At 61.6% G+C, this 23,425-nt stretch overlaps 1 protein-coding gene across 3 annotated transcripts in view; it reads left to right on the forward strand.

The window, feature by feature from the left end:
• Positions 1-23,425, forward strand: part of DENND3 (DENN domain containing 3) — a 53,378-nt gene that overhangs the window by 23,119 nt on the left and 6,834 nt on the right. For 2 of the 3 annotated variants that reach the window (XM_032315907.1, XM_032315909.1), the window contains 11 exons: positions 710-806; positions 2,852-2,918; positions 3,371-3,570; positions 4,832-5,353; positions 8,926-9,185; positions 9,936-10,106; positions 11,216-11,345; positions 16,881-16,988; positions 19,524-19,663; positions 21,676-21,830; positions 22,850-22,983. In XM_032315907.1, the coding sequence (XP_032171798.1) occupies positions 710-806; positions 2,852-2,918; positions 3,371-3,570; positions 4,832-5,353; positions 8,926-9,185; positions 9,936-10,106; positions 11,216-11,345; positions 16,881-16,988; positions 19,524-19,663; positions 21,676-21,830; positions 22,850-22,983 (1,984 nt within the window). Of the gene's footprint in view, positions 1-709; positions 807-2,814; positions 2,919-3,370; positions 3,571-4,831; positions 5,354-8,925; positions 9,186-9,935; positions 10,107-11,215; positions 11,346-16,880; positions 16,989-19,523; positions 19,664-21,675; positions 21,831-22,849; positions 22,984-23,425 lie in introns of all 3 variants that reach the window. The other variant, XM_032315908.1, reaches the window with a different exon arrangement.

Raw genomic sequence — 23,425 nt, forward strand, 5'->3', positions numbered from 1 at the left:
GTCTCCACTCCCGCCGGTGCCGCCGTCCTGTTTGTCATTCGGCGGCTGCATTCTTAGCTGGCGTGACTCCCTGTAGGACAAAGAAGTGATCGGGAGAAAACAGGCCCGTGTGTCGTAGCAGGTTGTGTCCCTTGCTCGAATGGCATAGTCAGTACAGACACGGATATATTCTTTTAATTTTGTTCTTTTGGAATGAAATCTTTTGCAAACAAGGCTGTTTTGTTTTGTTTTCTTAACACCTTATAAGCTTGACGAATTGTAAAAAAGCAGAGACTGAATACAGAGGGTCAACTCCGTGTCCTCAGACAAGCGTTCCCTTGTCAACGGAAGGAAAGCGTTGAGGGTCCAACTAGGGAATGTGGCCCGTGGGCTCGCTGACCCCAGTGGAGACTGTACTTAGCCGCGGCAGATCATACGTGTTCACGCCCAGGGTCGGCCTGTCCGGGGTCGCCCCCTCGTGTCCTCTTTGTCATCTGCAGGAGGAAGGAGGGGCTGGAAGGGGAAGAGGGCCGTGAGGGTCCCTGGGGAGGGGACGCCGTGCTTGTCCCAAAGCAGCTGGAGGAGAGGGCGCGCCCCAGCCCAGCCCTGCCAGCACGTGGGACCGGGCTTGCAAACTGACCTTTTGGTCCTTTCTGTGCTGCCAAATCGCCGTGGCTGTCTCCCGTATCGAAGGATGCTTCCGCACTTAGATTGTCTCTCTCGTTGTCAGGGATGTGAAGAACCACCTGAATTACGAGCACAGGGTGTTCAACAGCGAGGAGTTTCTCAAAACCAGGGCTCCGGGCGACCAGCGGTTCTACCGGCAGGTGAGGAGCGGGCGGGTCCTGTCCCACGCCCGGGTCTGTGATCTCGGCACCCTGGGGGGATGCTCTCTCAGCGTCTGTGAGTGTTTCATGCAGTATTAGTGTTTCCAGAAAGTTCGTTCCAGCTTGGTTGGTTCCTTTGGACCCTCTGGCCCCATCTCAGTTTTTTCCTTTCTTTTTTTTTTTAAAGATTTTATTTATTTATTTGACAGAGATCACAAGTAGGCAGAGAGGCAGGCAGAGAGAGGGGGGAAGCAGGCTCCCCGCTGAGCAGAGAGCCCGATGTGGGCTCGATCCCAGGACCCTGAGATCATGACCTGAGCCGAAGGCAGCGGCTTAACCCACTGAGCCGCCCAGGCGCCCCTCCATCTCAGTTTCTTGATCTGCTCTGCAACGTGTAGTTCCCCGTTACGAAACGCACCCACGCCATGTGTAGCAGCTGAGACACGTTGACAGACGCGTGTGCCCGGGAGCCACCCCTCGGCCCGGATGGTTCCTATCCCAGGCGCGCGGCCGCGGGGCCCTCCTCTCGGACGCGGCACGGGGCGCTGGGTCGGTCCCCTGCTCACAAGCCCGTGGAACATGTCTGATCGTGTCTGTTATGAGGAGTCGTGTCTGGGGCTTTGAGCTGGCAGCTGGTGCAGCTGTGCTGATCTTAGGGCTGTTCCCACATTTTCCAGGTGGGCGAGAGCACCTTCCCCCGGGGGCTGGTCTCCTTCCTCCTGTAGGAGCTGCTGCCCCGGCCACCGAGAGCTCCCAGGCCTCCCCCTGCTCTTCCTGCCCGCTCCTCTCTGCCTCATTCCGCGTGCTTCCCCCTCCGGGGCAGAGCCTCCGCGCCCAGCCCAGGTTAGGGGGCCCCCGCGCAGACTTCCAGAACTTTCTCTGCAGAGCTGCCTCAGCCCTGAGCTCCAGGCGGGTCTCTGGGCTGCTGCCCTCCATGGCGCCCCGTCCAGCTGATGACCCGAGGGGTGTCTGAGCTCCCGTGCCGCGGCTCCTCTCACAACTGAGGTCCACACAAGGGTCATTCTTGTGGGCTGGCCGGCAGCCTCTGCCTCTCTCTGGGCACTGCCCGCGCCCTCATGTCTGCTCTCTGACGTTTGCTGGACAGACACGCTTCCCCCGTTCATGGGCGCCCCGGCCGTCCGCTCCCTCCATGCCTCCTGCCCAGGGCGTAGAGCCTGACCTGTGGGCCCATGAAATGCTGCCCACAAGGGACCCTGCCACGAAAGGCGCCACAGACAAGCACAGAGAGAAGCCACAGGGATGCTCGCAGGGCCAGAGCAAAGGCGGGAGCCCTGCTCGCAGTCGGGTCACAGCCGTGACTAGCGCCGGGCCCGAGCTCCCTGCTCTGTCGGCTCGTGGGGAGTTCTCCCGCGGTCCCCGTGAGCCACGGCTGCCGCCTCCCATTCCGTCCCGCCCACTCCTGCCGTCATTCTCGTGCGGGTGTTTTGCACGTGGGTTTCCAACACTTTCCTCATGGGCCCTGTGCCCCTGAAGCTCTCCTGTCACCCAGCGGAGCAGTGACCTGTGGGCTTGGGCCTTGTTCCCTGCAGGCTGCTGGCCCACAGCAGGGAGCAGTGTGGGGACAAGGTGGGGACAAGCCCTGGCTGCTGGAGGGTCGCCTTGTCCAGTGAGAGTCCAGGGCCCGGTCATGGGAGCCGCAGGCACTTGCTGTGAGGAGGAGGCTCTGGTCCCCGGAGATCTGGAGTCAGAGGCCACAGGGCACTGGCACTTTGGCTCTTGCTGTCATGGGGGGAAGTGGTTGAACTTCTGAAAGCTCGGTGACCTCAGACACAGAATGACGGCCCGTGGCAGTGGCCTGGGGAGGACCTGGAGGCCAGCACTGCAGGGTGCAATCAGTGGGGACAGCTGCCGGCTTAAGACCTTGTGTCTGAGGAGCCGGGGGTTGGGGACAGGCCGTGGCTGGCAGGGAAGGGGCCCGGAGGCTGCTCGGACGGCTCGGCGAAGGCCAAGAGCACAGCGGTAAGTGGCCTTCCGTGGTCTGTTTCAGGTGTTGGATACCTACATGTTTCACTCTTTCCTTAAAGCCCGGCTCAGCAGAAGGATGGACGCCTTCGCCCAGATGGACCTCCACACGCAGTCCGAAGAGGACAGGTGCTGTCGGCCGCGCACAACTCGGGACCAGGCACTGAGCAGCATGGGTTCCCTTGGGGGGTGAAGGACCCGTCGACCCGAAAATCGCACACTCAGAAACACAACACGTGGGGCTCGCCCCCACGAGCTCCTGTCTGGGGGGACACCGAGCACAGTGTGCACGCCCTGCCGCCCGCCTTCCCTCTCCCGCTGCTGCCTGCCATGCTGTTCCAGCTCTTCCCATGCTGTTCCTGACAGACTTCGTTTATCTGTGTCCCTTCCAGGGGACAGTCTGTCTGTCCTCCAGCCGCTGGCCGCACGGCGGGCAGACAGACGCTGAGCTCCTGCTCTGTGTCCCGCTCGCGTGCGGGAAGGGCGGGCCGCGGGTGTCGCGTGGAGAAGAGGCTCGGGTGCTGAGACGTGTTCTGCGGCCGTACTCGTATCGACAAGGTGTTGCTTTTTTCTGACCCCAGATTAAACGGGATGCTGGTAAGCCCAAGAAGACCCACCATCGAGAAGATGACCTCACGGAAATTCTCGCCCCTGCACATCGCCCACAGGCGAATGGTAGTCAGCATGCCCAACCTGCAGGACATCGCCGTCCCCGAGCTGCCCGCCCGGAACGCGTCGCTTCGCAAAGTGGACACCGCGGGCTGCGGAAGCGGCAGCATAGGTGATAAACCAGCCCCGTCCGCACGTGGCTCCCGCCGCTAGCGAGTCGCTGAACGCGCCGGGCTCTGTCTCCGTGCAGGGGAATGCGGGTTTTGTTTTTGTTTTCGCGGTTTGAGTGTTTGAAATATTTCTCAAGTGTTTATTTTGCAAACTTATTCGTTACGGGATATGCTTTCTTACCCGTATTTTCCACCCCCCCAGTCATGTGCCATAGCTAGGGGCTGTGCACGGTTTCGGTGTCCCTCCCGTACATGCGTACATGCGTGTCTGTGTGTCCGTATAAAACACCGTGAGCTGGGGGCCCGGGGGAGGTCCCGTGGCCGCTGCCTCAGGCTGAGGCCACCGGTACCCGGTGCTGCCCCCTGGTGACCGCACACAGCAGAGCGGCGGGCCGAGGGAGGGGAGCACCCGGCCGGCCGCAGTGGGGGCCGTGTGTCCGAGAGAAAAGCCCTCCGTGACGGAGTAGGCATCCCGGAGGTACTGCTGTGTCTTCTTCCGCTGTGTTTCTCTCCTCGCTGTGTGAGTCTAGGCAGCTGGCGTCCCCTCTCTGGGCCTGTAATTCCTCTCTTGTCAAACCCAGGGATGTTTTTCACCCCCGGCTGTGCTCACTCCACTGTGGGAAGGTGCTCTGCCCTCCCCGTCCTCTGAACCTTCGCCTGCAGCTCCCCCCACCCCAGGGGCCTTCCTCTCCTCTGGGTTTCATAGCTGAGACTCTGTCTCCCTGGGTTGAAGGGCCTACCCACACGACTGGCCTGGTCCTGGTCCCCTGGTGCCACCGGAGAGGCCCTTCAGTGACATTTGTGGAAGGAATTAGTGGGAGACACACCGGGATGAGGTTGGCTCTGGGCCCGTGGGACGTGTGAAGCCTCAGTTTGCACGTCTGTACGATGGGGTTGATGGCCATGGCCTTCTCACAGAGTGGCCGTCCAGCTCAACGAAACCAGCAGTTTCTGGGGCTTGGAGCTGCCCAGTGGCGTATCGCGCTTGTGTCGTCAGCATGACCCTCCCGCGAAGACTCACTACCAGGTGTTTCCGTTTAGTGCTAGCGTCCTAGCAAATAAGATCATTCTGAACTCTCAGGGTGCTGTAGGAGCGGTGGGGGGGCATTCAGCTCGGGGGCACGTGGAGCTTTCTGGAAGAGGCACAGAGGTTCTCGCTTGACATGGCACCCAGGGCCCAGAATGTTGACACAGACAAGGTGACGGGGACCTGGGTCTGTTCTCGCGTCTGCTGATGGTGCACGTGTCTCCTCTTGGCTCTAGCTCTGAATGTGAGTCCGAAGCCGACGTACACGTTCAAGATCCCGGAGATCCACTTCCCGCTGGTGAGCCAGTGCGTTCAGGCCTACTATGCCGACTGCATCGCCCAGCTCACCAAGGCCATGAGCCTCCTGGCCCCCGACAACTCTGTGCTCCTGGCCCGGTACTTCTACCTCCGCGGGGCGGTGCACCTGATGCACGGGCAGCTGCTGGACGCCCTGCTGGACTTCCAGAGTCTCTACAAGACAGACATCCGGATCTTTCCCGCCGATCTTGTGCGGAGGACGGTGCGGTCCCTGTCGGGCCCCCAGCGCGCCCAGGCCGAGCAGGTGCCTGAGCTGCGACGGCTCATCAGCGAGGTGGTGGACAAGGCCGGCGAGGCCACGAAGCCCGACGACCGCGTGAAGAACTTCGAGCTGCCCAAGAAGCACATGCAGCTGGATGATTTCGTGAGGAGGGTCCAGGAGTCAGGCATCGTGAAGGACATCGACATCATTCACCGACTGTTTGAGGCGCTCACCGTGGGTAAGCGGCCGGCGGGGCCCAGACGCTGGCGTGGAAGCTCATGGGGCCGAGTCCGCCAACCCCGCTGTGAGCCTGTGGCGGGGGGCTCCACCTGAAAGGCAATCGCAGGACCTGCGGGGGGCGAGGGGCCGCCCTAGGGTCTCGGGGAGCGTGCAGAGTCCGAAGCTGCGGCAGGCTCGCCGCTATCCCAGGGCCCCACCCACGGTGCCATCCCCACTGCCCCCCTGCCGGGGCGGCGGGAACGTTTCACATGACCCGATGGCGCGGACGGGCACACTGCCATATTTACTGCCGCTGCCTGGCTCGTTTGGGACCTTTCTGCCCACCCCCACCCCCACAAAGGGACCTGCATCTCCAGCTTGAGTCTGTTCCTCCGACCAGGTCTTTACGTGCTTACTGAACGCGGTACGTGTGTGCGCGTGGTTTCAGACGACGTGTGTGCGTCCGGCCGCATCGTCCGCAGTCGCTCCGTTACTCAGCCTTCTGCTGTCACAGCTCACTGTCCGGTTTATTCACTGGACCGGCCGATGGCAGCACAGCGGGAACAGGGCACGTCGTACCTGTCTGCGCGGCCGTCGGTGGCACCTGGGCCTCTTACTTTCCCAGACACTGCCCTAGTGAGCTTCACCGTGCCCGCTTCTGTATGTTGTGCCCGGTTGTGCCGGGTCTCCCGGGGGCTGGTGCTGAGAAGCCCAGTCGGGGTCGGGAGACCGCCGTCCTGCCAGCGAGCCGCCTCCTTGCCCTCGGGGCAGCACGGCCCGTGATACACCCACGTTGCTGTCCTGGATGTCCGGCTGGTCTGATGAGCGTCCGCTTGCACGCTTGGAGCTGCTCTGGTGGCTTCTGTCCATTTCTACACTAGGATGTTCGTCTTTTCCTCACGCCACGTGGGAGAGCCTTGTGTCCCCTGCAGCTCGGCAGCATCTCCCTGGTCTCATCCAGGGCCCCCGTGGGCAGGCTCGGCCAGCTGGGTCTGAGGGGGACAGGTGCTCACAGAGAGGCCTGGGCAGCGGTGTGTGGGGCTGTCGGGAAGGGGGAGCATGGGCCCCCATGACTCAGCAGCCCTCAGGGGAGACCCTGCCCCTTCCCTTTGGGTGGCCTCTACGAGGACACAGGGCCAGCCTGTTCAGGGGCGAGGCCTGAGATACGGTGGTGTGCGGCCACTGGCGTTACTGTTCTTCGGGAGCGAGACGTCCAGGCTGTGCGTGGCTGATCGGAGTTGTCACCAGGCTCTCCTGATGTGGCCTTGTGGCTTCATGGCATGGTGCGCCGATGGCCCCAGGGAGCACTGTTCTCCCAGTGGGAAGCACAGGGTCTGTCCCCACTCCTGTGGCCAGAAGTGTGTTCCACAGCCTGTAGCTGCCTGGGAAGCATAGTTTAATGGCTGGACATGTGGACAGTGTCCAGCTTCCAGATTTATGCTAGCAGCAGCCCAGAGGGTGCCGGAGGGGTGGGGGGAACCAGCGGACGTGGCCCATGTGGATGGGCCATCGACGGCCTGGTTGTCACTTTGGTTCCGTTCACATCACAAAATTAGTTAATGGTCCCGACCCTGGGGTGTGTGAGCCGCTGTAGCACAGGCAACACCCGATGGACGTTTCAGCCTAACGGCTGCGCGTCAGAAGAGCTCCGTGAGCTCAGACGAGCGCTGCTGTCTCAGAACGAGTTGCTGTGGTCTGAGAACACATCTGAGATTTCGTTCAGAAGATTCCCGTCACTGTCTTGTCGTCGTACATGTTCACAGACATTTCAGAGTCTGGTGTTGACACTGCAGGACCGGTGGCCGCCCCCAACAGGCCGCGGGGCAGGGAGGTGGGCGTGTGTGCAAGCTTGGGGCCCGGACGGCCGCCCGCGCTGCGAGATGGGGTGTGTGGGTGACGGGCACGCAAGGGAACAGCCAGCGTTTCTGGGCAGAACTGGGGACAAGTGGTTGTGACCTGTCTACAGGGGTGCATGTAGGAGCCGTGGGGGTACGTGGCGGCCCCCCCAAGTGCGCGGTGGACACGTGGTGCTCATGGATATGCGTGGTGTCTGCAGGCTTGCACTGTCCAGTTTCGCTGCTGCCCCGGCGGGGGTGGTGGCCAAGGCCTGCTGACAGCCGCAGGGACAGCTCAATTAGGCCATACTCACGGGTGGCCGTGATAGCCAAGTCCCTGGGGGACTGTCCCAACACCGCGTTCTGGAGCTGGAGTGGGGACGTGGCTGCCCTGGACCTTTTCCGTGTCTTTTGGCCGTTTCAGATCCAGCATCCAGCAGGTTGGCAGGGAGGACACGGCGGGACGGCACGGCCACCCACGTGCACAGCCGGGGCACGGGCCCACAGCCACCCTGCCAGCAACGCTTTTCCTCCCCGTGCCTCGGCTTCCTGCTTTGTGAACAGGCCGCCAACAGTACCGGCCTCCTGCGGGTATGGGAGGGTCGAAGGGACCCTGTGTCGTGTGCAGCGGTGTGGAAGTGAGCCGTGTGTGTAGCTTGGCGGCCGCCCAGCCGGGACAGCCACCGTGGCAGGGAAGGGTGCATGTGAGATGGTCATCCCTGTGGCTTTATCAGGGTGTTGCATAGAATGCGTAAGAGTTCTCTGGTCCAAACATCCCGGGCCAGTGTGTGCAGAGGCATGTGATGTAGGCCTGTTTCAGAATATACTCAGTGTGACTGGAATGTGGGTGTGTGAAGGGCCAGAGGGGCCCCGTCCTGGAGGAATTTGGGGCTGATGTAGACGAGGAGCCCTGACGTGTTTGAACGAGAGAGAGGGAGTGCCTTCTTGTGTCTTAGGGCATTCCGGGTGCCGAGGGCAGCAGACTGCGAGGCTGTGTGAGTGTTTGTTCCTGTGCAGGATGGGTCGGGGGGAGGGGACCCACTGCATGACCGAGGGGTGAGAGCAGAGGCAGAACCCGGCCAAGGCAGCAGCAGACACAGGGAAACGTGGGGGTCAGAGTGAGCCGGACTTCTTGGCGGTCGGTGAGGTGGGACTGGGGTGATCCCACTTCCACTGTAGGGATGAGCAGGCGGTTCCCCTACACAGCTCGCTTGAAGTCCCACCACTGACCAGGGCGGCTGGGCTCCAGACCTGGGTCTCTCTTTGACTCCAGAGCCCATGACTGTTGGGCGTTTAGAAAGGTTACTGTATCAGGTTTATCTTGGTTACAAATAACTTGTTTGCTCACATAACCAAACAATACTGAGATAGAGCTAGCTTCAGGCAAGGCTTGATCCAGTGGTGGAAGAGGGTCACCAAGGATCTGGTCTCTTTAGCATTTGTTTCCTCTGAGGACTAGCTCCCCTCAGGCCCTGGGATGCCTGCCACTGGGTCCAGTGGTGCCCCAGGGCTTTGACACTTGTGAAAAATGCCCCAAGAGTTACTGTGGCCACCGGGGTCAGGCCACACAGCAGTCCCCTTCCCCGGGATCGAATGCCCACCCTGGGCATGGGCAGCTGGGGTGGGGAGACCTGGGTGCTGGTGCCCCCTGCTGGCCTGTGTGGACAGTGCGCCACGTCTTGGGGGGGGGGGGGGGCGGACATCTGCCAGGCCGTGTATGTAGCTCTAAGAAATCCGTCTTCTCTACCAAACCAAGGACACGAGAAACAGATCGACCCAGAAACATTCAAAGATTTCTACAACTGCTGGAAAGAGGCAGAAGCAGAGGCCCAGGAGGTCAGTCTGCCTCTGTCGGTGATGGAGCGTCTGGACAAGAACGAGTGTGTGTACAAGCTGTCGAGCTCCGTCAAGACGAACCGCGGCGTGGGCAAGATCGCCATGACCCAGAAGCGCCTGTTCCTCCTGACGGAAGGGAGACCGGGCTACGTGGAGATTTCCACCTTCAGGAACATAGAGGTAAGACTGCAGCCAGCCGGCCCGCGCTGCTTGCTGCCAGGAGGGGCCCTTTGAGTGTAGATGTGATCGTCTTCCCCACCGAGGACACTTGGTTCTGGCCTCCCCTTCAGCCTTACGTGTGTCTTCGCGAGGCGAGCTGGATGTGTTAATCCAGCTCGGAGTACTGCTGGGGACGGAGAGGCGGGAAGGCACGGCAGCCGCGGTGAAGGTGGCCTGTGGGTGCCCCCCAGCCCCGTCCTCCAGCCCCCCACACTGGCTCGCGCAGACTGCCGCCTGGAATTCCAAAGGAGGAGGAGCATTTCAGGAGGCAGGAGTGAGTGAACCCTGTTTGAACCCTGCAGACGAGAGCCTTTGTGCGGCTGTGCCGATAGGTCATGGCCTGGGTCGGCCAGGAAAGCCCGTGAACTCTCAGACACGGGCGGGGGTCCAGTCGCTGGGACTGGTGTCTGACAGCACGGTCACATGGAGGCCCCTCTCCGGGGCCGTCCCTCTCCTCCTGCCCGGGACCGGGCTCCGCGCCTGGGGCACCCTGTCCTGCGCCCCGGCCAGCCCCAGCTCTGCCCCCTCGGTCCTGGGCCTGCCTTCCCGGTCGGGTGGCCGCCGCTGGGGGCCCAGGCAGGTGCGTACAGGGCGCGTGCGCACAGGGCAGCGGGGATCTCCAGACCGCAGCTCTGCCACTTTCCCTTGCCGACCCGAGTTCCCACCAGGGGACACCTCTCTACCTGCTTCTTCTTTTTTCTGCCTCCACAGGAAGTGAGAAGTACCACCGTAGCTTTTCTGCTTCTGAGAATACCCACTTTAAAAATTAAAACGGTGTCCAAGAAAGAAGTGTTTGAGGCTAACCTGAAGACGGAGTGTGACCTGTGGCACCTGATGGTGAAGGAGATGTGGGCCGGGAAGAAGCTGGCTGACGACCACAAGGTCTGGGGGCGCGCACGCCTGCTCATCCCAACCCCCGGCTTGTCTCAGGGGCTCGGGCGTGGCCCTACGAGCGCACGTCGGGTCAGATGAGGTCCCTCTAGAGGCACTGGAGATGCCGTGGTTTGCGTGGCCCAGTGCGTGGCCCGTGGCATCTGGGGACACTGAAGGAACGAGGCCGGACTCCGAGGCCTGAGTTGGGTCTTCTGGGTACTCCCTCCTCCAGCTGCCCCCTCCTCCACCCCTCGCCCCCCCTCCCCAGGACTAGAGTTCTGGCCGGGGCACATCATCTGCTGGACTTGCACTTACAGCCCAGGGATCTGTGTGTTTCCACTGACTTGGGCCACACTGGTGGCTTTGAGTACACGCAGTGAGGATGGTGCAGGCACTAAGGGCCCATGGATGGAGGCCCGGATGGGGCGCTGGTGGGGCAGAGGGTCCGGCTGCCTAGACCCAGCCAGCAGCCGCAGCCGCGTGCGCAGAGCGTGGATGGGAACTCACACGGGCGGCAGCTCAGGGGCCGCAGAGGGGTGCATGGCCCCTGGTCGTCAGGGGGAAGGTGGGGGAGGCAGCCACCCCCACCAGGGGCAAACATTAGAAAGCACAGACACGCCCATGGGAGCACTGGCCCTCGCGAGGGAGTCCGTAACCGGAGCCCAGACCGCGGCTACAGCAGGTATCGTTTGTCTGGAGTGGGGAGGGGGCCCAGGGCCTTGCTGGGTTTGGAATGTTCCGTGACTTTCAGACCATCCATCTGCTCTTACGCCCGCTGCTTTATTTCACACAAACGGTACAGTCCAGCTAGAGTCCGCGGGCCACAGGCCATCTCTGGCTATTCAAGCCGCAGCCACAGAGCTGAGCGGTTGCCACAGAAATCCCAAGGCCCATGGAGCCCACGTAGCTGCAGAATACATGGGCCGACCCCGGCTATAAGCGACCAGGGTTTGCTTAACTCGGACGGACAAAAGCAGTCCCGTGACATCGGCCCCTCGCATCCACCGTCCGAGCGGCCTGGGCAAACGTGCTTTTTCGAAGGTGGTGTTGGCTGTAATGTCCCCAGGCCTGGCAGGCATTTTGCTGACTGCGTAGAAACGAGCGCCTCTCTCCCGCAGGACCCGCAGTACATCCAGCAGGCGCTGACGCACGTCCTGCTGATGGACGCCGTGGTAGGCACGCTGCCGTCGCCCGGCGCCATCTACGCCGCCTCCAAGCTGTCTCACTTCGACAGGATGAAGAATGAAAGTAAGCAGAGCTTGTGGGCGCCAGAGCCGTGGTGCCCGACTGTGCCTTCCGGAGTTGTATCTGGGTGCGCGCCAGAGCCGTGGTGCCCGACGGTGCCTTCCGGAGTTGTATCTGGGTGCGCGCCAGAGCCGTGGTGCCCGACGGTGCCTTCCGGAGTTGTATCTGGGTGCGCGCCAGAGCCGTGGTGCCCGACGGTGCCTTCCGGAGTTGTATCTGGGTGCGCGCCAGAGCCGTGGTGCCCGACTGTGCCTTCCGGAGTTTTATCTGGGTGCGCGCCAGAGCCGTGGTGCCCGACTGTGCCTTCCGGAGTTGTATCTGGCTGTGCGCCAGAGCCGTGGTGCCCGACGGTGCCTTCCGGAGTTTTATCTGGGTGCGCGCCAGAGCCGTGGTGCCCGACTGTGCCTTCCGGAGTTTTATCTGGCTGTGCGCCAGAGCCGTGGTGCCCGACGGTGCCTTCCGGAGTTTTATCTGGGTGCGCGCCAGAGCCGTGGTGCCCCACGGTGCCTTCCGGAGTTTTATCTGGGTGCGCGCCAGAGCCGTGGTGCCCCACGGTGCCTTCCGGAGTTTTATCTGGGTGCGCGCCAGAGCCGTGGTGCCCCTACTGTGCCTTCCGGAGTTTTATCTGGGTGCGCGCCAGAGCCGTGGTGCCCCGACTGTGCCTTCCGGAGTTTTATCTGGGTGCGCGCCAGAGCCGTGGTGCCCCGACTGTGCCTTCCGGAGTTTTATCTGGGTGCGCGCCAGAGCCTTGGTGCCCCGACTGTGCCTTCCGGAGTTTTATCTGGGTGCGCGCCAGAGCCGTGGTGCCCCGACTGTGCCTTCCGGAGTTTTATCTGGGTGCGCGCCAGAGCCGTGGTGCCCCGACTGTGCCTTCCGGACTTTTATCTGGGTGGGCGCCAGAGCCGTGGTGCCCGACGGTGCCTTCCGGAGTTTTATCTGGGTCTGCACCAGAGCCGTGGTGCCCGACGGTGCCTTCCGGAGTTTTATCTGGGTCTGCGCCAGAGCCGTGGTGCCCGACGGTGCCTTCCGGAGTTTTATCTGGGTCTGCGCCAGAGCCGTGGTGCCCGACGGTGCCTTCCGGAGTTTTATCTGGGTGTGCGACAGAGCCGTGGTGCCCGACGGTGCCTTCCGGAGTTTTATCTGGGTGCGCGACAGAGCCGTGGTGCCCGACGGTGCCTTCCGGAGTTTTATCTGGGTGCGCGCCAGAGCCGTGGTGCCCGACGGTGCCTTCCGGAGTTTTATCTGGGTGCGCGCCAGAGCCGTGGTGCCCCACGGTGCCTTCCGGAGTTTTATCTGGGTGCGCGCCAGAGCCGTGGTGCCCCACGGTGCCTTCCGGAGTTTTATCTGGGTGCGCGCCAGAGCCGTGGTGCCCCTACTGTGCCTTCCGGAGTTTTATCTGGGTGCGCGCCAGAGCCGTGGTGCCCCGACTGTGCCTTCCGGAGTTTTATCTGGGTGCGCGCCAGAGCCGTGGTGCCCCGACTGTGCCTTCCGGAGTTTTATCTGGGTGCGCGCCAGAGCCTTGGTGCCCCGACTGTGCCTTCCGGAGTTTTATCTGGGTGCGCGCCAGAGCCGTGGTGCCCCGACTGTGCCTTCCGGAGTTTTATCTGGGTGCGCGCCAGAGCCGTGGTGCCCCGACTGTGCCTTCCGGAGTTTTATCTGGGTGGGCGCCAGAGCCGTGGTGCCCGACGGTGCCTTCCGGAGTTTTATCTGGGTGTGCGCCAGAGCCGTGGTGCCCGACGGTGCCTTCCGGAGTTTTATCTGGGTCTGCGCCAGAGCCGTGGTGCCCGACGGTGCCTTCCGGAGTTTTATCTGGGTCTGCGCCAGAGCCGTGGTGCCCGACGGTGCCTTCCGGAGTTTTATCTGGGTCTGCGCCAGAGCCGTGGTGCCCGACGGTGCCTTCCGGAGTTTTATCTGGGTGTGCGCCAGAGCCGTGGTGCCCGACGGTGCCTTCCGGAGTTTTATCTGGGTGTGCGCCAGAGCCGTGGTGCCCGACGGTGCCTTCCGGAGTTTTATCTGGGTGGGCGCCGGAGCCGTGGTGCCCGACGGTGCCTTCCGGAGTTTTATCTGGGTGCGCGCCAGAGCCGTGGTGCCCCGACTGTGCCTTCCGGAGTTTTATCTGGGTGCGCGACGGAGCCGTGGTGCCCGACGGTGCCTTCCGGAGTTTTATCTGGGTGCGCGACGGAGCCGTGGTGCCCGACTGTGCCTTCCGGAGTTTTATCTGGGTGCGCGACGGAGCCGTGGTGCCCCGACTGTGCCTTCCGGAGTTTTATCTGGGTGCGCGCCAGAGCCGTGGTGCCCGACTGTGCCTTCCGGAGTTTTATCTGGGTGCGCGACAGAGCCGTGGTGCCCGACTGTGCCTTCCGGAGTTTTATCTGGGTGCGCGACAGAGCCGTGGTGCCCGACTGTGCCTTCCGGAGTTTTATCTGGGTGCGCGCCAGAGCCGTGGTGCCCCGACTGTGCCTTCCGGAGTTTTATCTGGGTGCGCGCCAGAGCCGTGGTGCCCCGACTGTGCCTTCCGGAGTTTTATCTGGGTGCGCGCCAGAGCCGTGGTGCCCCGACTGTGCCTTCCGGAGTTTTATCTGGGTGTGCGACAGAGCCGTGGTGCCGACTGTGCCTTCCGGAGTTTTATCTGGGTGTGCGCCAGAGCCGTGGTGCCCCGACTGTGCCTTCCGGAGTTTTATCTGGGTGCGCGCCAGAGCCGTGGTGCCCCGACTGTGCCTTCCGGAGTTTTATCTGGGTGCGCGCCAGAGCCGTGGTGCCCCGACTGTGCCTTCCGGAGTTTTATCTGGCTGACGTGAGAGCTGATCCTGAACGTCTCACTTTTTCCCTTTTTACACTTTAACACGTGTATTTTGCGTCACACGCATCCTTCTCTCCTCTTCCCGGGGCGCTCTGCACCTACCAGGACCCATGGAGGGGCTTCCCCCTTGAGCTCTGAGTGACGTCCCACACACGCTGGGTGCTGTTTGCCGGGGCTCTTAGTTGCCATAACAGCTCTCTGGTAGCTGGTCATGTGCGGTGGGGATCAGTGGATGCCTGCTGAGTGGCTCGCGGAGTCCTTGGCAAGGTCGCTGTGTGTCACGAATGCGCCCCCCGGAGAGCCGTGTGCGTGCGGTGTATCGACTGGAGCCCCAGCGGAGGCCCCGGGTGGACGGGTCTTTTCTTGCCCTGGATGTGGTCAGTTTCCCCCGTTGGGAGTTCTCTGATCACCTGCGTGCACACTGAATCCTGGCTCTCACATTCTGGAAGCCATATGGACACAGGTCGCGGTGGGCTGTTTTAATTTGTCGGGGGTGGATTTTTAAGTCTAGGAAATAGCAAATGGGTAGGAACAACTTTATGCATCATTTTAGCTACTTCTGTGTATTTCAATTTTTAAATGATCTAGAAGCGAGCAGTCCTGTGATTTGCATAGAACAGGGGGACTGCTTACCTGCTACCATCACTCCGAGCCGTGGCCGCCCTGTGTTAGGTCCAACAACATCAAGTTCATGAAACAGGTGAACCACGGACGCGAACCACGGAGGACCATCTCTAGTCCTGTTTGTATGCGCTGTTTCCTTAAATCACGGCTTTGCTGAGATGGAATTTGCACGCCGTACTCAGGGACGGTGCACAGCTCCGTGGTTCTAGCGCACTCACGGGCGAGTGCAGCATCACCGGAGGGAATGTTAGGACACCTTCATCGCCCCAGAAAGAGACCCTGTACCACGTAGGAGCCACACAGCCCCCAAGCAACCACTGAGCCCCTCTCTCTCTCTCTATCTCTGGATTTGCCTGTTCTGGGCGTTTCTCGTACGCGCCGCCTCCAGCACGTGTCCTTCTGAGAGGGGTGTCTTTCCTTAAGCTGCTTTCAGAGCCTGTCCTGGAGCAGGTGTCCCGTGTCACTCCGTCCTGGGGCTAAGCACCGCTGTGCGGGTGGACCCCCTCAGCTCACCATTGTCAGCTGACCGTGTGGGTTGTTTGTTGCAAATAATGCTGGGCACACGCACGGGTGGGTTCTGTTTGCGCATGCTGTCCTGGCTCCTGGGCACACAGCTGGGGATGCTGGCTTTTTAAAAAAAATGTTCTTCCAGGGCGCCTGCGTGGCTCTGTGGGTTAAGGCCTCTGCCTTTGGCTCAGGTCATGATCTCAGGGTCCTGGGATCGAGTCCCACATCAGGCTCTCTGCTCAGCGGGGAGCCTGCTTCCTCCTCTCTCTCTCTTTGCCTGCTTCTCTGCCTACTTGTGATCTCTGTGTGTCAGTTGAATAAATTAAAATCTTTAAAATAAATAAATAAGTAAGTATGTAAGTAAAATGTTCTTCCAGATTCAGAAAAAACACATCTAAGTGTTGATTTGCTTTGGTGCATGTCGCCCTTTGTCACGTCTGTCGCCGTCTGTGGGATCGCTGATGCTGCCTGGTCCCAGAATCCCCCGTCCTGTATCACAGACCCTCCCCCCACTGTCCTGGAACCCCCCCATCCCAGAACCCCCTTTTCTGGGAGCAGGCAGGATGCTCTGGTCACTGCAACCCCAGCAGAAGGGACTGGGAGGGGCTCTTGTCAACAGTCTTAGAAGCAGACATTGCGGCTTGTTATTTTTTTATTTGGCAGAGATCACAAGGAGGCAGAGAGGCAGGCAGAGAGAGAGGGGGAAGGATGCTCCCCACTAAGCAGAGAGCCTGACGCGGGGCTCGATCCCAGGACCCTGAGATCATGACCTGAGCCGAAGGCGAGGCTTTAACCCACTGAGCCACCCAGGTGCCCCAGCGGTTGTTATTTTTTTCATTAGGAATAAAATCAAACACTCCAGTTCAGCTCTTTATCTCAGTTCTCTGCCAAAGCCTTCTGACTCCTTTATAGACGAGGCACACCGTCACCTTGGTGGCCACCAGCACCTGCCGGCTTGCTCTAATTGTCCACTTGGCTCCATGTGGTCAAGGCAGGTGGTCTCGGCTCAGTGTCCCTGACCCCTCGTCACCCACAAGAACTGCTCTCGGGTGAGCAAAGCTTGACAGGATCGAGGCAGGAAGCCCGGCTTCCGTCAGCAACCTGGGGTCTGCTCAGGATGGAAGGTCTAAAAGTTAAACTTATGAAATGCTGCACCCAACCAGGCGGGGAGGCATTGGGGGAGGCTGGAGACATCTGTGGTTGGGGGTGTGTGGCATCCCCTGGGGCGCCCAGGCTGCTGCTGGCTGTCCCTCAGTGCCCGGGTCCGTCCCCACAGCCGCCACAGCCATGGCCAGAGGTGGCCACAGGGCCCAGGCTGAGAGACAGCTCCCGGGCTAGTTGTCTCGGTTTCGTCACTGGGAAACAGCTAAGGTCATGTCTTTAGTGGATAATCAGGATGGCCAAGTGCAGACAGAGGTCACACTGGTTCCCAGCTGGGATGTGAGCGGCGTCCCCATCTTGCCTGTGGTCCGCACTCGCAGCGGGGTGTGGGGGGTGCCGCGACAGGGATGCCTTACTCTCGGGTCTGGGGCCAAGCATCGGAAGCTCCCGGAGAGAGCAGAGAGTTTCCTGGAGAATAGGACGCTAACAGAGCACTTGCATTTCAGTGCCCACGGCGGTTCCAAAGACGACCTCGGAGACCCTGAAGCACAAGATCAACCCTTCGGCGGGAGAGACTCTGCCCCGCGCCGTGGACGTCTTGTTGTACACCCCGGGTGAGCAGAGCCGCTTGCTTCCGGCTGCCCTTCTCAGCACTCCGGGGACTTTGGGTCTGTGTGTGAGGTCAGCCCTGACGCGAAGGGGGCAGGACGTGATGTAGTGTCCGGGGACCCAGGGTCTCTGTGGGCTCCCCCAGCTCTGGTCTTCACGAGGTCGAGTCCACGAGCGGCTGCCGAGCTCACTCAACAAGTAGAAACCCCCCCACCGCGTCAGGGAGGCGGCAGCTGGGGGCCCACGGGGACTGATAGGGAGTTGGGGGCACCCCATGGGGACTCTGCTCTGCTCAGCGGTCCCTCATGCCGCACGGTGCTGTACAGTTTGGACAGCGCTCACACTCACACCCTTTCCTCCGGCGGCGCTTGATCTGGGCCTGCTGTCCCGACGGCTGGGCCCCGGATCTCCTCTCGAGCTGTGGGCATGCGGGCGCGTCTGGGCGCGTCCGAGGACACGGCTGATCTTCATGGCGCGCGGCTGTGCAGCCCGACTCCCGCACACGGGCCCCCCGGCTCCCCGCAGGCTGCAGCAACACGAAGGCCAGACAGGAACGGGCGCCGCTGCAGGTCTGAGCAGGACGAGGACGCCCTCATAGAAGCCCTCCTTGTGGGGACTGCGGCAGGAGGGTCGCTCGCGGCTCACGGAGCCGGGAAACAAAGGACCTCATTCTGGGCAGGAAAGAACCGGCGTCCGGGTGCTTGGCTTGGGCTCACCGAGGGTGCAGTGAGCGACCGTGATCACCGCGCCGTGCTCCCCTGTCCCCTCAGTTCTGCCTGCACAGTGTCCCCCAGCTCTCCGGTTCCAGAGGGACAAATGGCCGCTCGGTGGCAAAGTCGTTCCCCGGCAGACGAGGACCCCACAAAGTGACAGACGGAACGTGAGGAGGACAGAGCCCAGTCGGACCTCGCGCCCCTGGAGACGGGCCGGACGCCTGCAGTCAGGGCTCCTGTTGACTCTGACACCACGGACGGAGACAGTGTCGTCCTGGTGTCTGGATAAATGAGTATTTCAGACCTTGTCGGCTTCCTGCACATGAACACCGACTGGACCCGGGCCTCCCGTCACGACGGGCTGGGTGACTCTGAGAGCGTCCAGAAGGGCCACCATGAAGAGTGGTGGAGCCCTTGTCCCGTGGAGTGTCTGCCCGTCTCTGAGGAGCGAGGACCGGAGTGGGGCTGCGGCCAGCGCTGAGGGGCAAGAGGGACAAGCCCAGTCAGGACCTGCTGAGAAGGGGAGCCGGGTAAAGCCGTTAGTGGTGGCTCCGGACTCCAGTGCTGCCCGAGCGTTCCGGAGCCGGCTCTCCAGCGCCGCCACCCAGCCTCAAAGCGTCCCAGTCGCTGGTGGGGCTGACTGTGTGGGGCCGCATCTCCCCAAGGGGGCCTGGAAGCTGTGGGATGAATACCCCAGAGAGATCGACACATTCATGCTTCCTTGATCAGTGCCGGAGGGGATATGACCGAGCCGGGGTTTGAGGGAAGGGCAGTCGTCACCATAAATGACGCTGGGACATCGTGCATCCCTTGGCCACACCTCAGGTCACGCAGTCAGTTCCCAGCGGACGGGAAGGTACCTGGGGAGGCACTGACGAGTGAGGCAGGCAAACGTCTAGCAGCCAACACAGAGGGCCATGACCTTGACCTCGGGATAGAGAAGGAAACCGTGCGGAGGTGCTAGCCAGGAAGACCTTGGTGGATTTGACTGTGAAGATGATGGACTTTAAAAAGACACTTTTTGGGCACCTGTGGGCTCAGTCGGTGAAGAGTCTCCCTTCAGCTCAGGTCATGATCTCAGGGTCCTGGGATCGAGCCCCGCATCGGGCTCCCTGCTCCGCGGAGGCTGCTTCTCCCTCTCCCTCTGCTGCTTGTGCTCTCTTGCTCACTCACTCTCTAGTAAAATCTTTAAAAAAAAAAAAAAAAAAGGACCCTTTGAAGAGAGTGAACAGGGTCGTCTGGACGTGGATAGCATGTTGGGAACACAGCAGAGCCAACAACAGGCCCAAGTCGCAGAGAGGAGCCCTGCCCAGCTCCGAGGCAAGCGAGCAGAACGCCCGCTCCCAGAAGACGCCCTCCACATACATGGCAATGAGCGCCTGTGCCGTCAGGGGAGTGCAGGCCAGTCACGGCCCCAAACCCAGAATCTTCACACCGTTCGAATGGCCGAGATGCAGTGTGTGTGGGGACTTGTAGCCAGGGGACGTGTGCGCAGCAGTCGTGGGGTGGGGGCGCACACGGGCTGCACGACGGCTCCCGCCCCGGCTCGCCCGCCGCCCGCCCTCCTGCCTTCGTCCCCGGCACACACCTGCTCCCGGTCCCTGCTCGGGCTGCTGGTCTTCGGAGACCACCCGCCCATCCTCCAGACCCTGGCTCGGGGAAGCCGCCCTGGCCGGGGGCCCTGCCCGCTGTCCGTGTCGTTCTCTGGTCAGTCGGCGTGTCCCCCGTGGGCACGGGGCCTGGCACGCGCAGGGCCCCAGGCGGCACCCGAGGAATGGCGTCACTGGCTTCCCTTTAAAGACGTGTTTGGGTTGCTTCCTCCCTCAGGGCACCTGGACCCAGCAGAGAAAGTGGAGGACGCCCGCCCCAAGCTGTGGTGTGCTCTGAGCGAGGGCAAAGTGACCGTGTTTGACGCCTCCTCCTGGACGGTCCACCAGCACTGCTTTAAAGCGGGCAATTCCAAGGTGGTGAGTGAGTGCTGTGCCCTCCAACGCAGCGGCTGCCTGGGTCGGGCCGTGCATTCCGGAAGGATAGACGCATCCACCGGTCAACAGTGGTGGGGTACACGTTGCCCGACAGCATCGGCCTGTTCGGTTGCTCTAGCCTGTTAGCGTCCGTGCTGCCCCCCAGCCTGGAACCCGAGGATGGGTGTCAGTGACGCGGATCCAGGGTCCTGTCTCGTATCCGCGTCCCCTATCCCAAGCAGACGTGTGCAGTGTTTTCCCGTCTGTGGGGTTGGAAACCAGGTCTTATCGTGCGCTGCATGGTGGGGCACCCGCAGGCACCAGGGCCTTCGCAGTGGGCCATTGCGGGCGCGCTTCACGTGCTCCCCGGGGCCTGCTTCCACGGCACCCCCCAGCTCAGGGTACGTTCCCGCCGACCGCCCGGTGGGAGGCATCTGCTCGGGACGCTCTCAGCGAAGAAGCTGCTGCCCCGGGAGGTGCCGCTGGGAGGTCCTCCCCTCCCTCCTCCTCTAACAGGAGAACGGTCCAGTGGCGTTAGGGACCCCAGCGTCCAGCATCACTTAGTGTCAACTTTGGTGGCCACGTCCCATCACTTAAAATAATGTGGACATCTGGGGCCCAGTCTGGGCTTTCCAAACGGCTGCGACCAACAGAAACACGATGAATTCAGGCGCACGTTGCTGGGCGCCGGGCGCATTCTTCACCGCGCCGGCAGCAGACCTCACGCTGGCAAGACTGTGAGGTTACTGAACTACTCCCCCGTAACCACACAGGGAGCCTCAGCCGATAAAGTAACAGGGTCTAGATAAGATATTTACTAAGGTCCAGTAGTGCGCGAGACCAAACAGCAGTTGAGGAAATCCTGTGCATTCTAAATTTAGTTTTTTGCTGTGGTATCTTAGTGATGTGCATTTCCGAGTGACGTGTTAATAAGAGAATAACTTAAAATCCTAGCTAAAATAAAATCAAAAGGCCACATTACGGGGCCGTCTCTGCTGCCCCCAGGCAGGCCAAGTAACGACATTCCCGCAGTGCGGCAAGTTCCCCCGCTTCCGGGAAAACCCCCTCCTGCGGTCTTCTGAGATACTCCATCCCGTTTCACAAGAAGGAAACTCGGACAGTTGTCTCAAGGACACACTGTCTCTCCTGAAACTTGACGTTCACAGCAGTTTATCTGAGGTATCTTTGGGCCACTAAAGAAAAACGTTTACTAAAATTATACCAGTTCTCAGGTAGATACTTTAAGAGAAAGAGCTTCTTTTTTCTTTTAATACTTACTAGTTTTGGTATCAAACAAGTAAACTTTTTTTCTTTTAAAGATCTTATTTATTTATTTGACAGAAAGACAAAAGGAGCAGAAACACAAGCAGGGGGAGGGGCAGAGGGAGAAGCAGACACAGACCCCCCCCCCCACCCCAAGCAGAGAGCCCGACGCGGGGCTCGATCCCAGGATCCTGGGATCATGACCTGAGCTGAAGGCAGACACTTAACAACTGAGCCTCCTCGGCACCCCTAGAAAGGGCTTTTTCAAATGATTAATTCTGAAATTAGTAAACTAGCTTCCTTTTCTAATTTATGGGAATATTTACTGGTAAAATTACAACTACCAATTTTTAGGGTTGGCTGGGTGACTCAGCATGCCTCTCCCCCAGCTTATGCTCTCGCTCTCACAAACTAAATAAAACTGGGGCGTCTGGGTGGCTCAGTGGGTTTAGTGTCTGCCTTCGGCTCAGGTCATGCTCCCGGGGTCCTGGGATCAAGCCCCGCATCAGGCTCCCTGCTCCGAGGGACATCTGCTTCTCCTCCCTCTGCTGCTCTTTCTCCCTCTGTCAAATAAATAGAATCTTGGGGGAAAAACTATGTAACGAGTTTACACACTGGTCCGTGGACAGAACATGACCGGGGTGCACAGGAATGGCCCCCGTGTGCCCCGAAGCAGAGGTGCGGGGTGGGGGGGCAGCGAGGCAGAGGCTAGGACCGCACGGCTGACGGCGTCTCTCCCCGGCCTGTGTCAGAACTGCATGGTGATGGCGGAGCAGAACCAGGTGTGGGTCGGCTCCGAGGACTCGGTCATCTACATCATCAACGTCCACAGCATGTCCTGCAACAAGCAGCTCACCGACCACCGCTCCGGCGTCACGGACTTGGCCGTGCAGAGCGGGACGCCCAGGTACCACCGGGCTCCGTGGCGGGGAAGGGGCCCTGGGGCTCCCGGGTGGGTGGTGAGCCCCGAGCCGGAGGGGCTCCCAGTCACGGCGGGTGATGGCCTGGGGGGGGCGGGCCGGCCATGTAGAGCGAAGCAAGCAGGTCCGTCGCGAGCCAAGTTGGGTGATGTTCCCACTCGTTTCTGGTCCTGAGCACGGGGGAGCGGGTCGCTCCTGTGGGCCACCTGCAGGGTGAGCGCGGCTGCCACGTGGCCCTGCTCACCCGTGTCGCAGGATCCCCCTGTAAGGACGCCAGTCACGCTGGGTTCAGGCCCCACCGTTAACTTTGACTCGAACGCCTCCCTGAGGGCCCCGTGTCCAAGGACGGCTGCACTCTGATGTCCTGGGGGTAGGACTCCGGCCTGTCTATTTGGGGACACAGCGCAGCCTGCCATGTGTACTTGCTTCCTCTGCTGTCCTCGCCGTATTCAGCGCATCTGCTCAGAGGCTGGAACCCATCTGTTCTGTCTTTGCTGTGGGTCCTGAGCTTAGAACCGGGCCTGGCACACAGCAGGTGCCCCAGGGAGAGTGGAGAACACGGAGGGGTCCCATTTCCCTCTAGGGAGGAGGCGGAGGCTCCGGGAGCACGGTCACGGGGCACAGGCACCCCCAGCTCGGCTGCTCTTCTCCATGCCTTGTCCCCTGAGTTGTCGGGGCACCGCCTGTCCTTGTGGGGCCTGGCTTAGAACATAAGGAGCTGAGCTGAAGATTAATCGCTCTTGGGAGGTGAAGGGGCCACGCCTCGCACCCGCTGGTGCCCCGCGTCAGGGGCTAGACTTGACTCTGGTCGTGTCACCGTTCTGCAGAGCGGGCAGCAGACGCTGCGGGGCGACGAGAGGCACCCTCAGGAGACCACCTGTGCCTGCTGCGTGGGTCCCGACGTAACGCCTTGTTCTGTCCAGCGGGCAGCGTTTGCTGGGGCGGGACGGGGACTCTGGGCTCTGGGCGTGTTGCGGCCGAACTTACGTTGTGTTCACACCCCCAGCAAGGTGTACTCGAGCAGCACGGACGGGACCATCCTGGCGTGGAACGCGAGCACCCTGCGGGTGACCAACAGGTTCCAGCTGCCCGGCGGCAGGCTCTCGTCCATCAGCCTGCATGACGGCTGCCTCTGGTGCTGTAAGTCCTCGGGCCCCCGCTGTCCCCCGGCTCCAGGAAGAGGAGACGGAACGCGAGCTCGCGGCCGATTTCCCGTGCTGCGCCTTCCCACCTTCCGGCTGGGCCTGCTCTGTGCCCGCGGGCTCCCCGCTCCCCTCCCGTGCTGGCGGCTCCTCGGGCCTCCTCACGGCGACCAGGACGCCGGCGACCTTCCGCCTGCCGCCTCTCCCTGCTGCTCGTCTCTGCTCTCGCTGAGCCCTGCTTGGGGCGTGATGCGGCTCGTGCCCCGGGAACCATCACTGCTCCTTCCAGGAGCCCTGTGGCCCCGTCACTCTGTGTGTGGCCCACGTCCCCCCTGCCGGGCGCGCCTCCACCCAGACCCCGGGAGTGTCTGTGGAGCTCGGCCGGGCACCCTGCCGGGCTGTGACGAGGACCAGCAGACGCTGGGGCTGGAGGCGCGGGT

Source organism: Mustela erminea, chromosome 16 (assembly GCF_009829155.1).
Source record: "Mustela erminea isolate mMusErm1 chromosome 16, mMusErm1.Pri, whole genome shotgun sequence".
Lineage (NCBI taxonomy): Eukaryota > Metazoa > Chordata > Mammalia > Carnivora > Mustelidae > Mustela > Mustela erminea.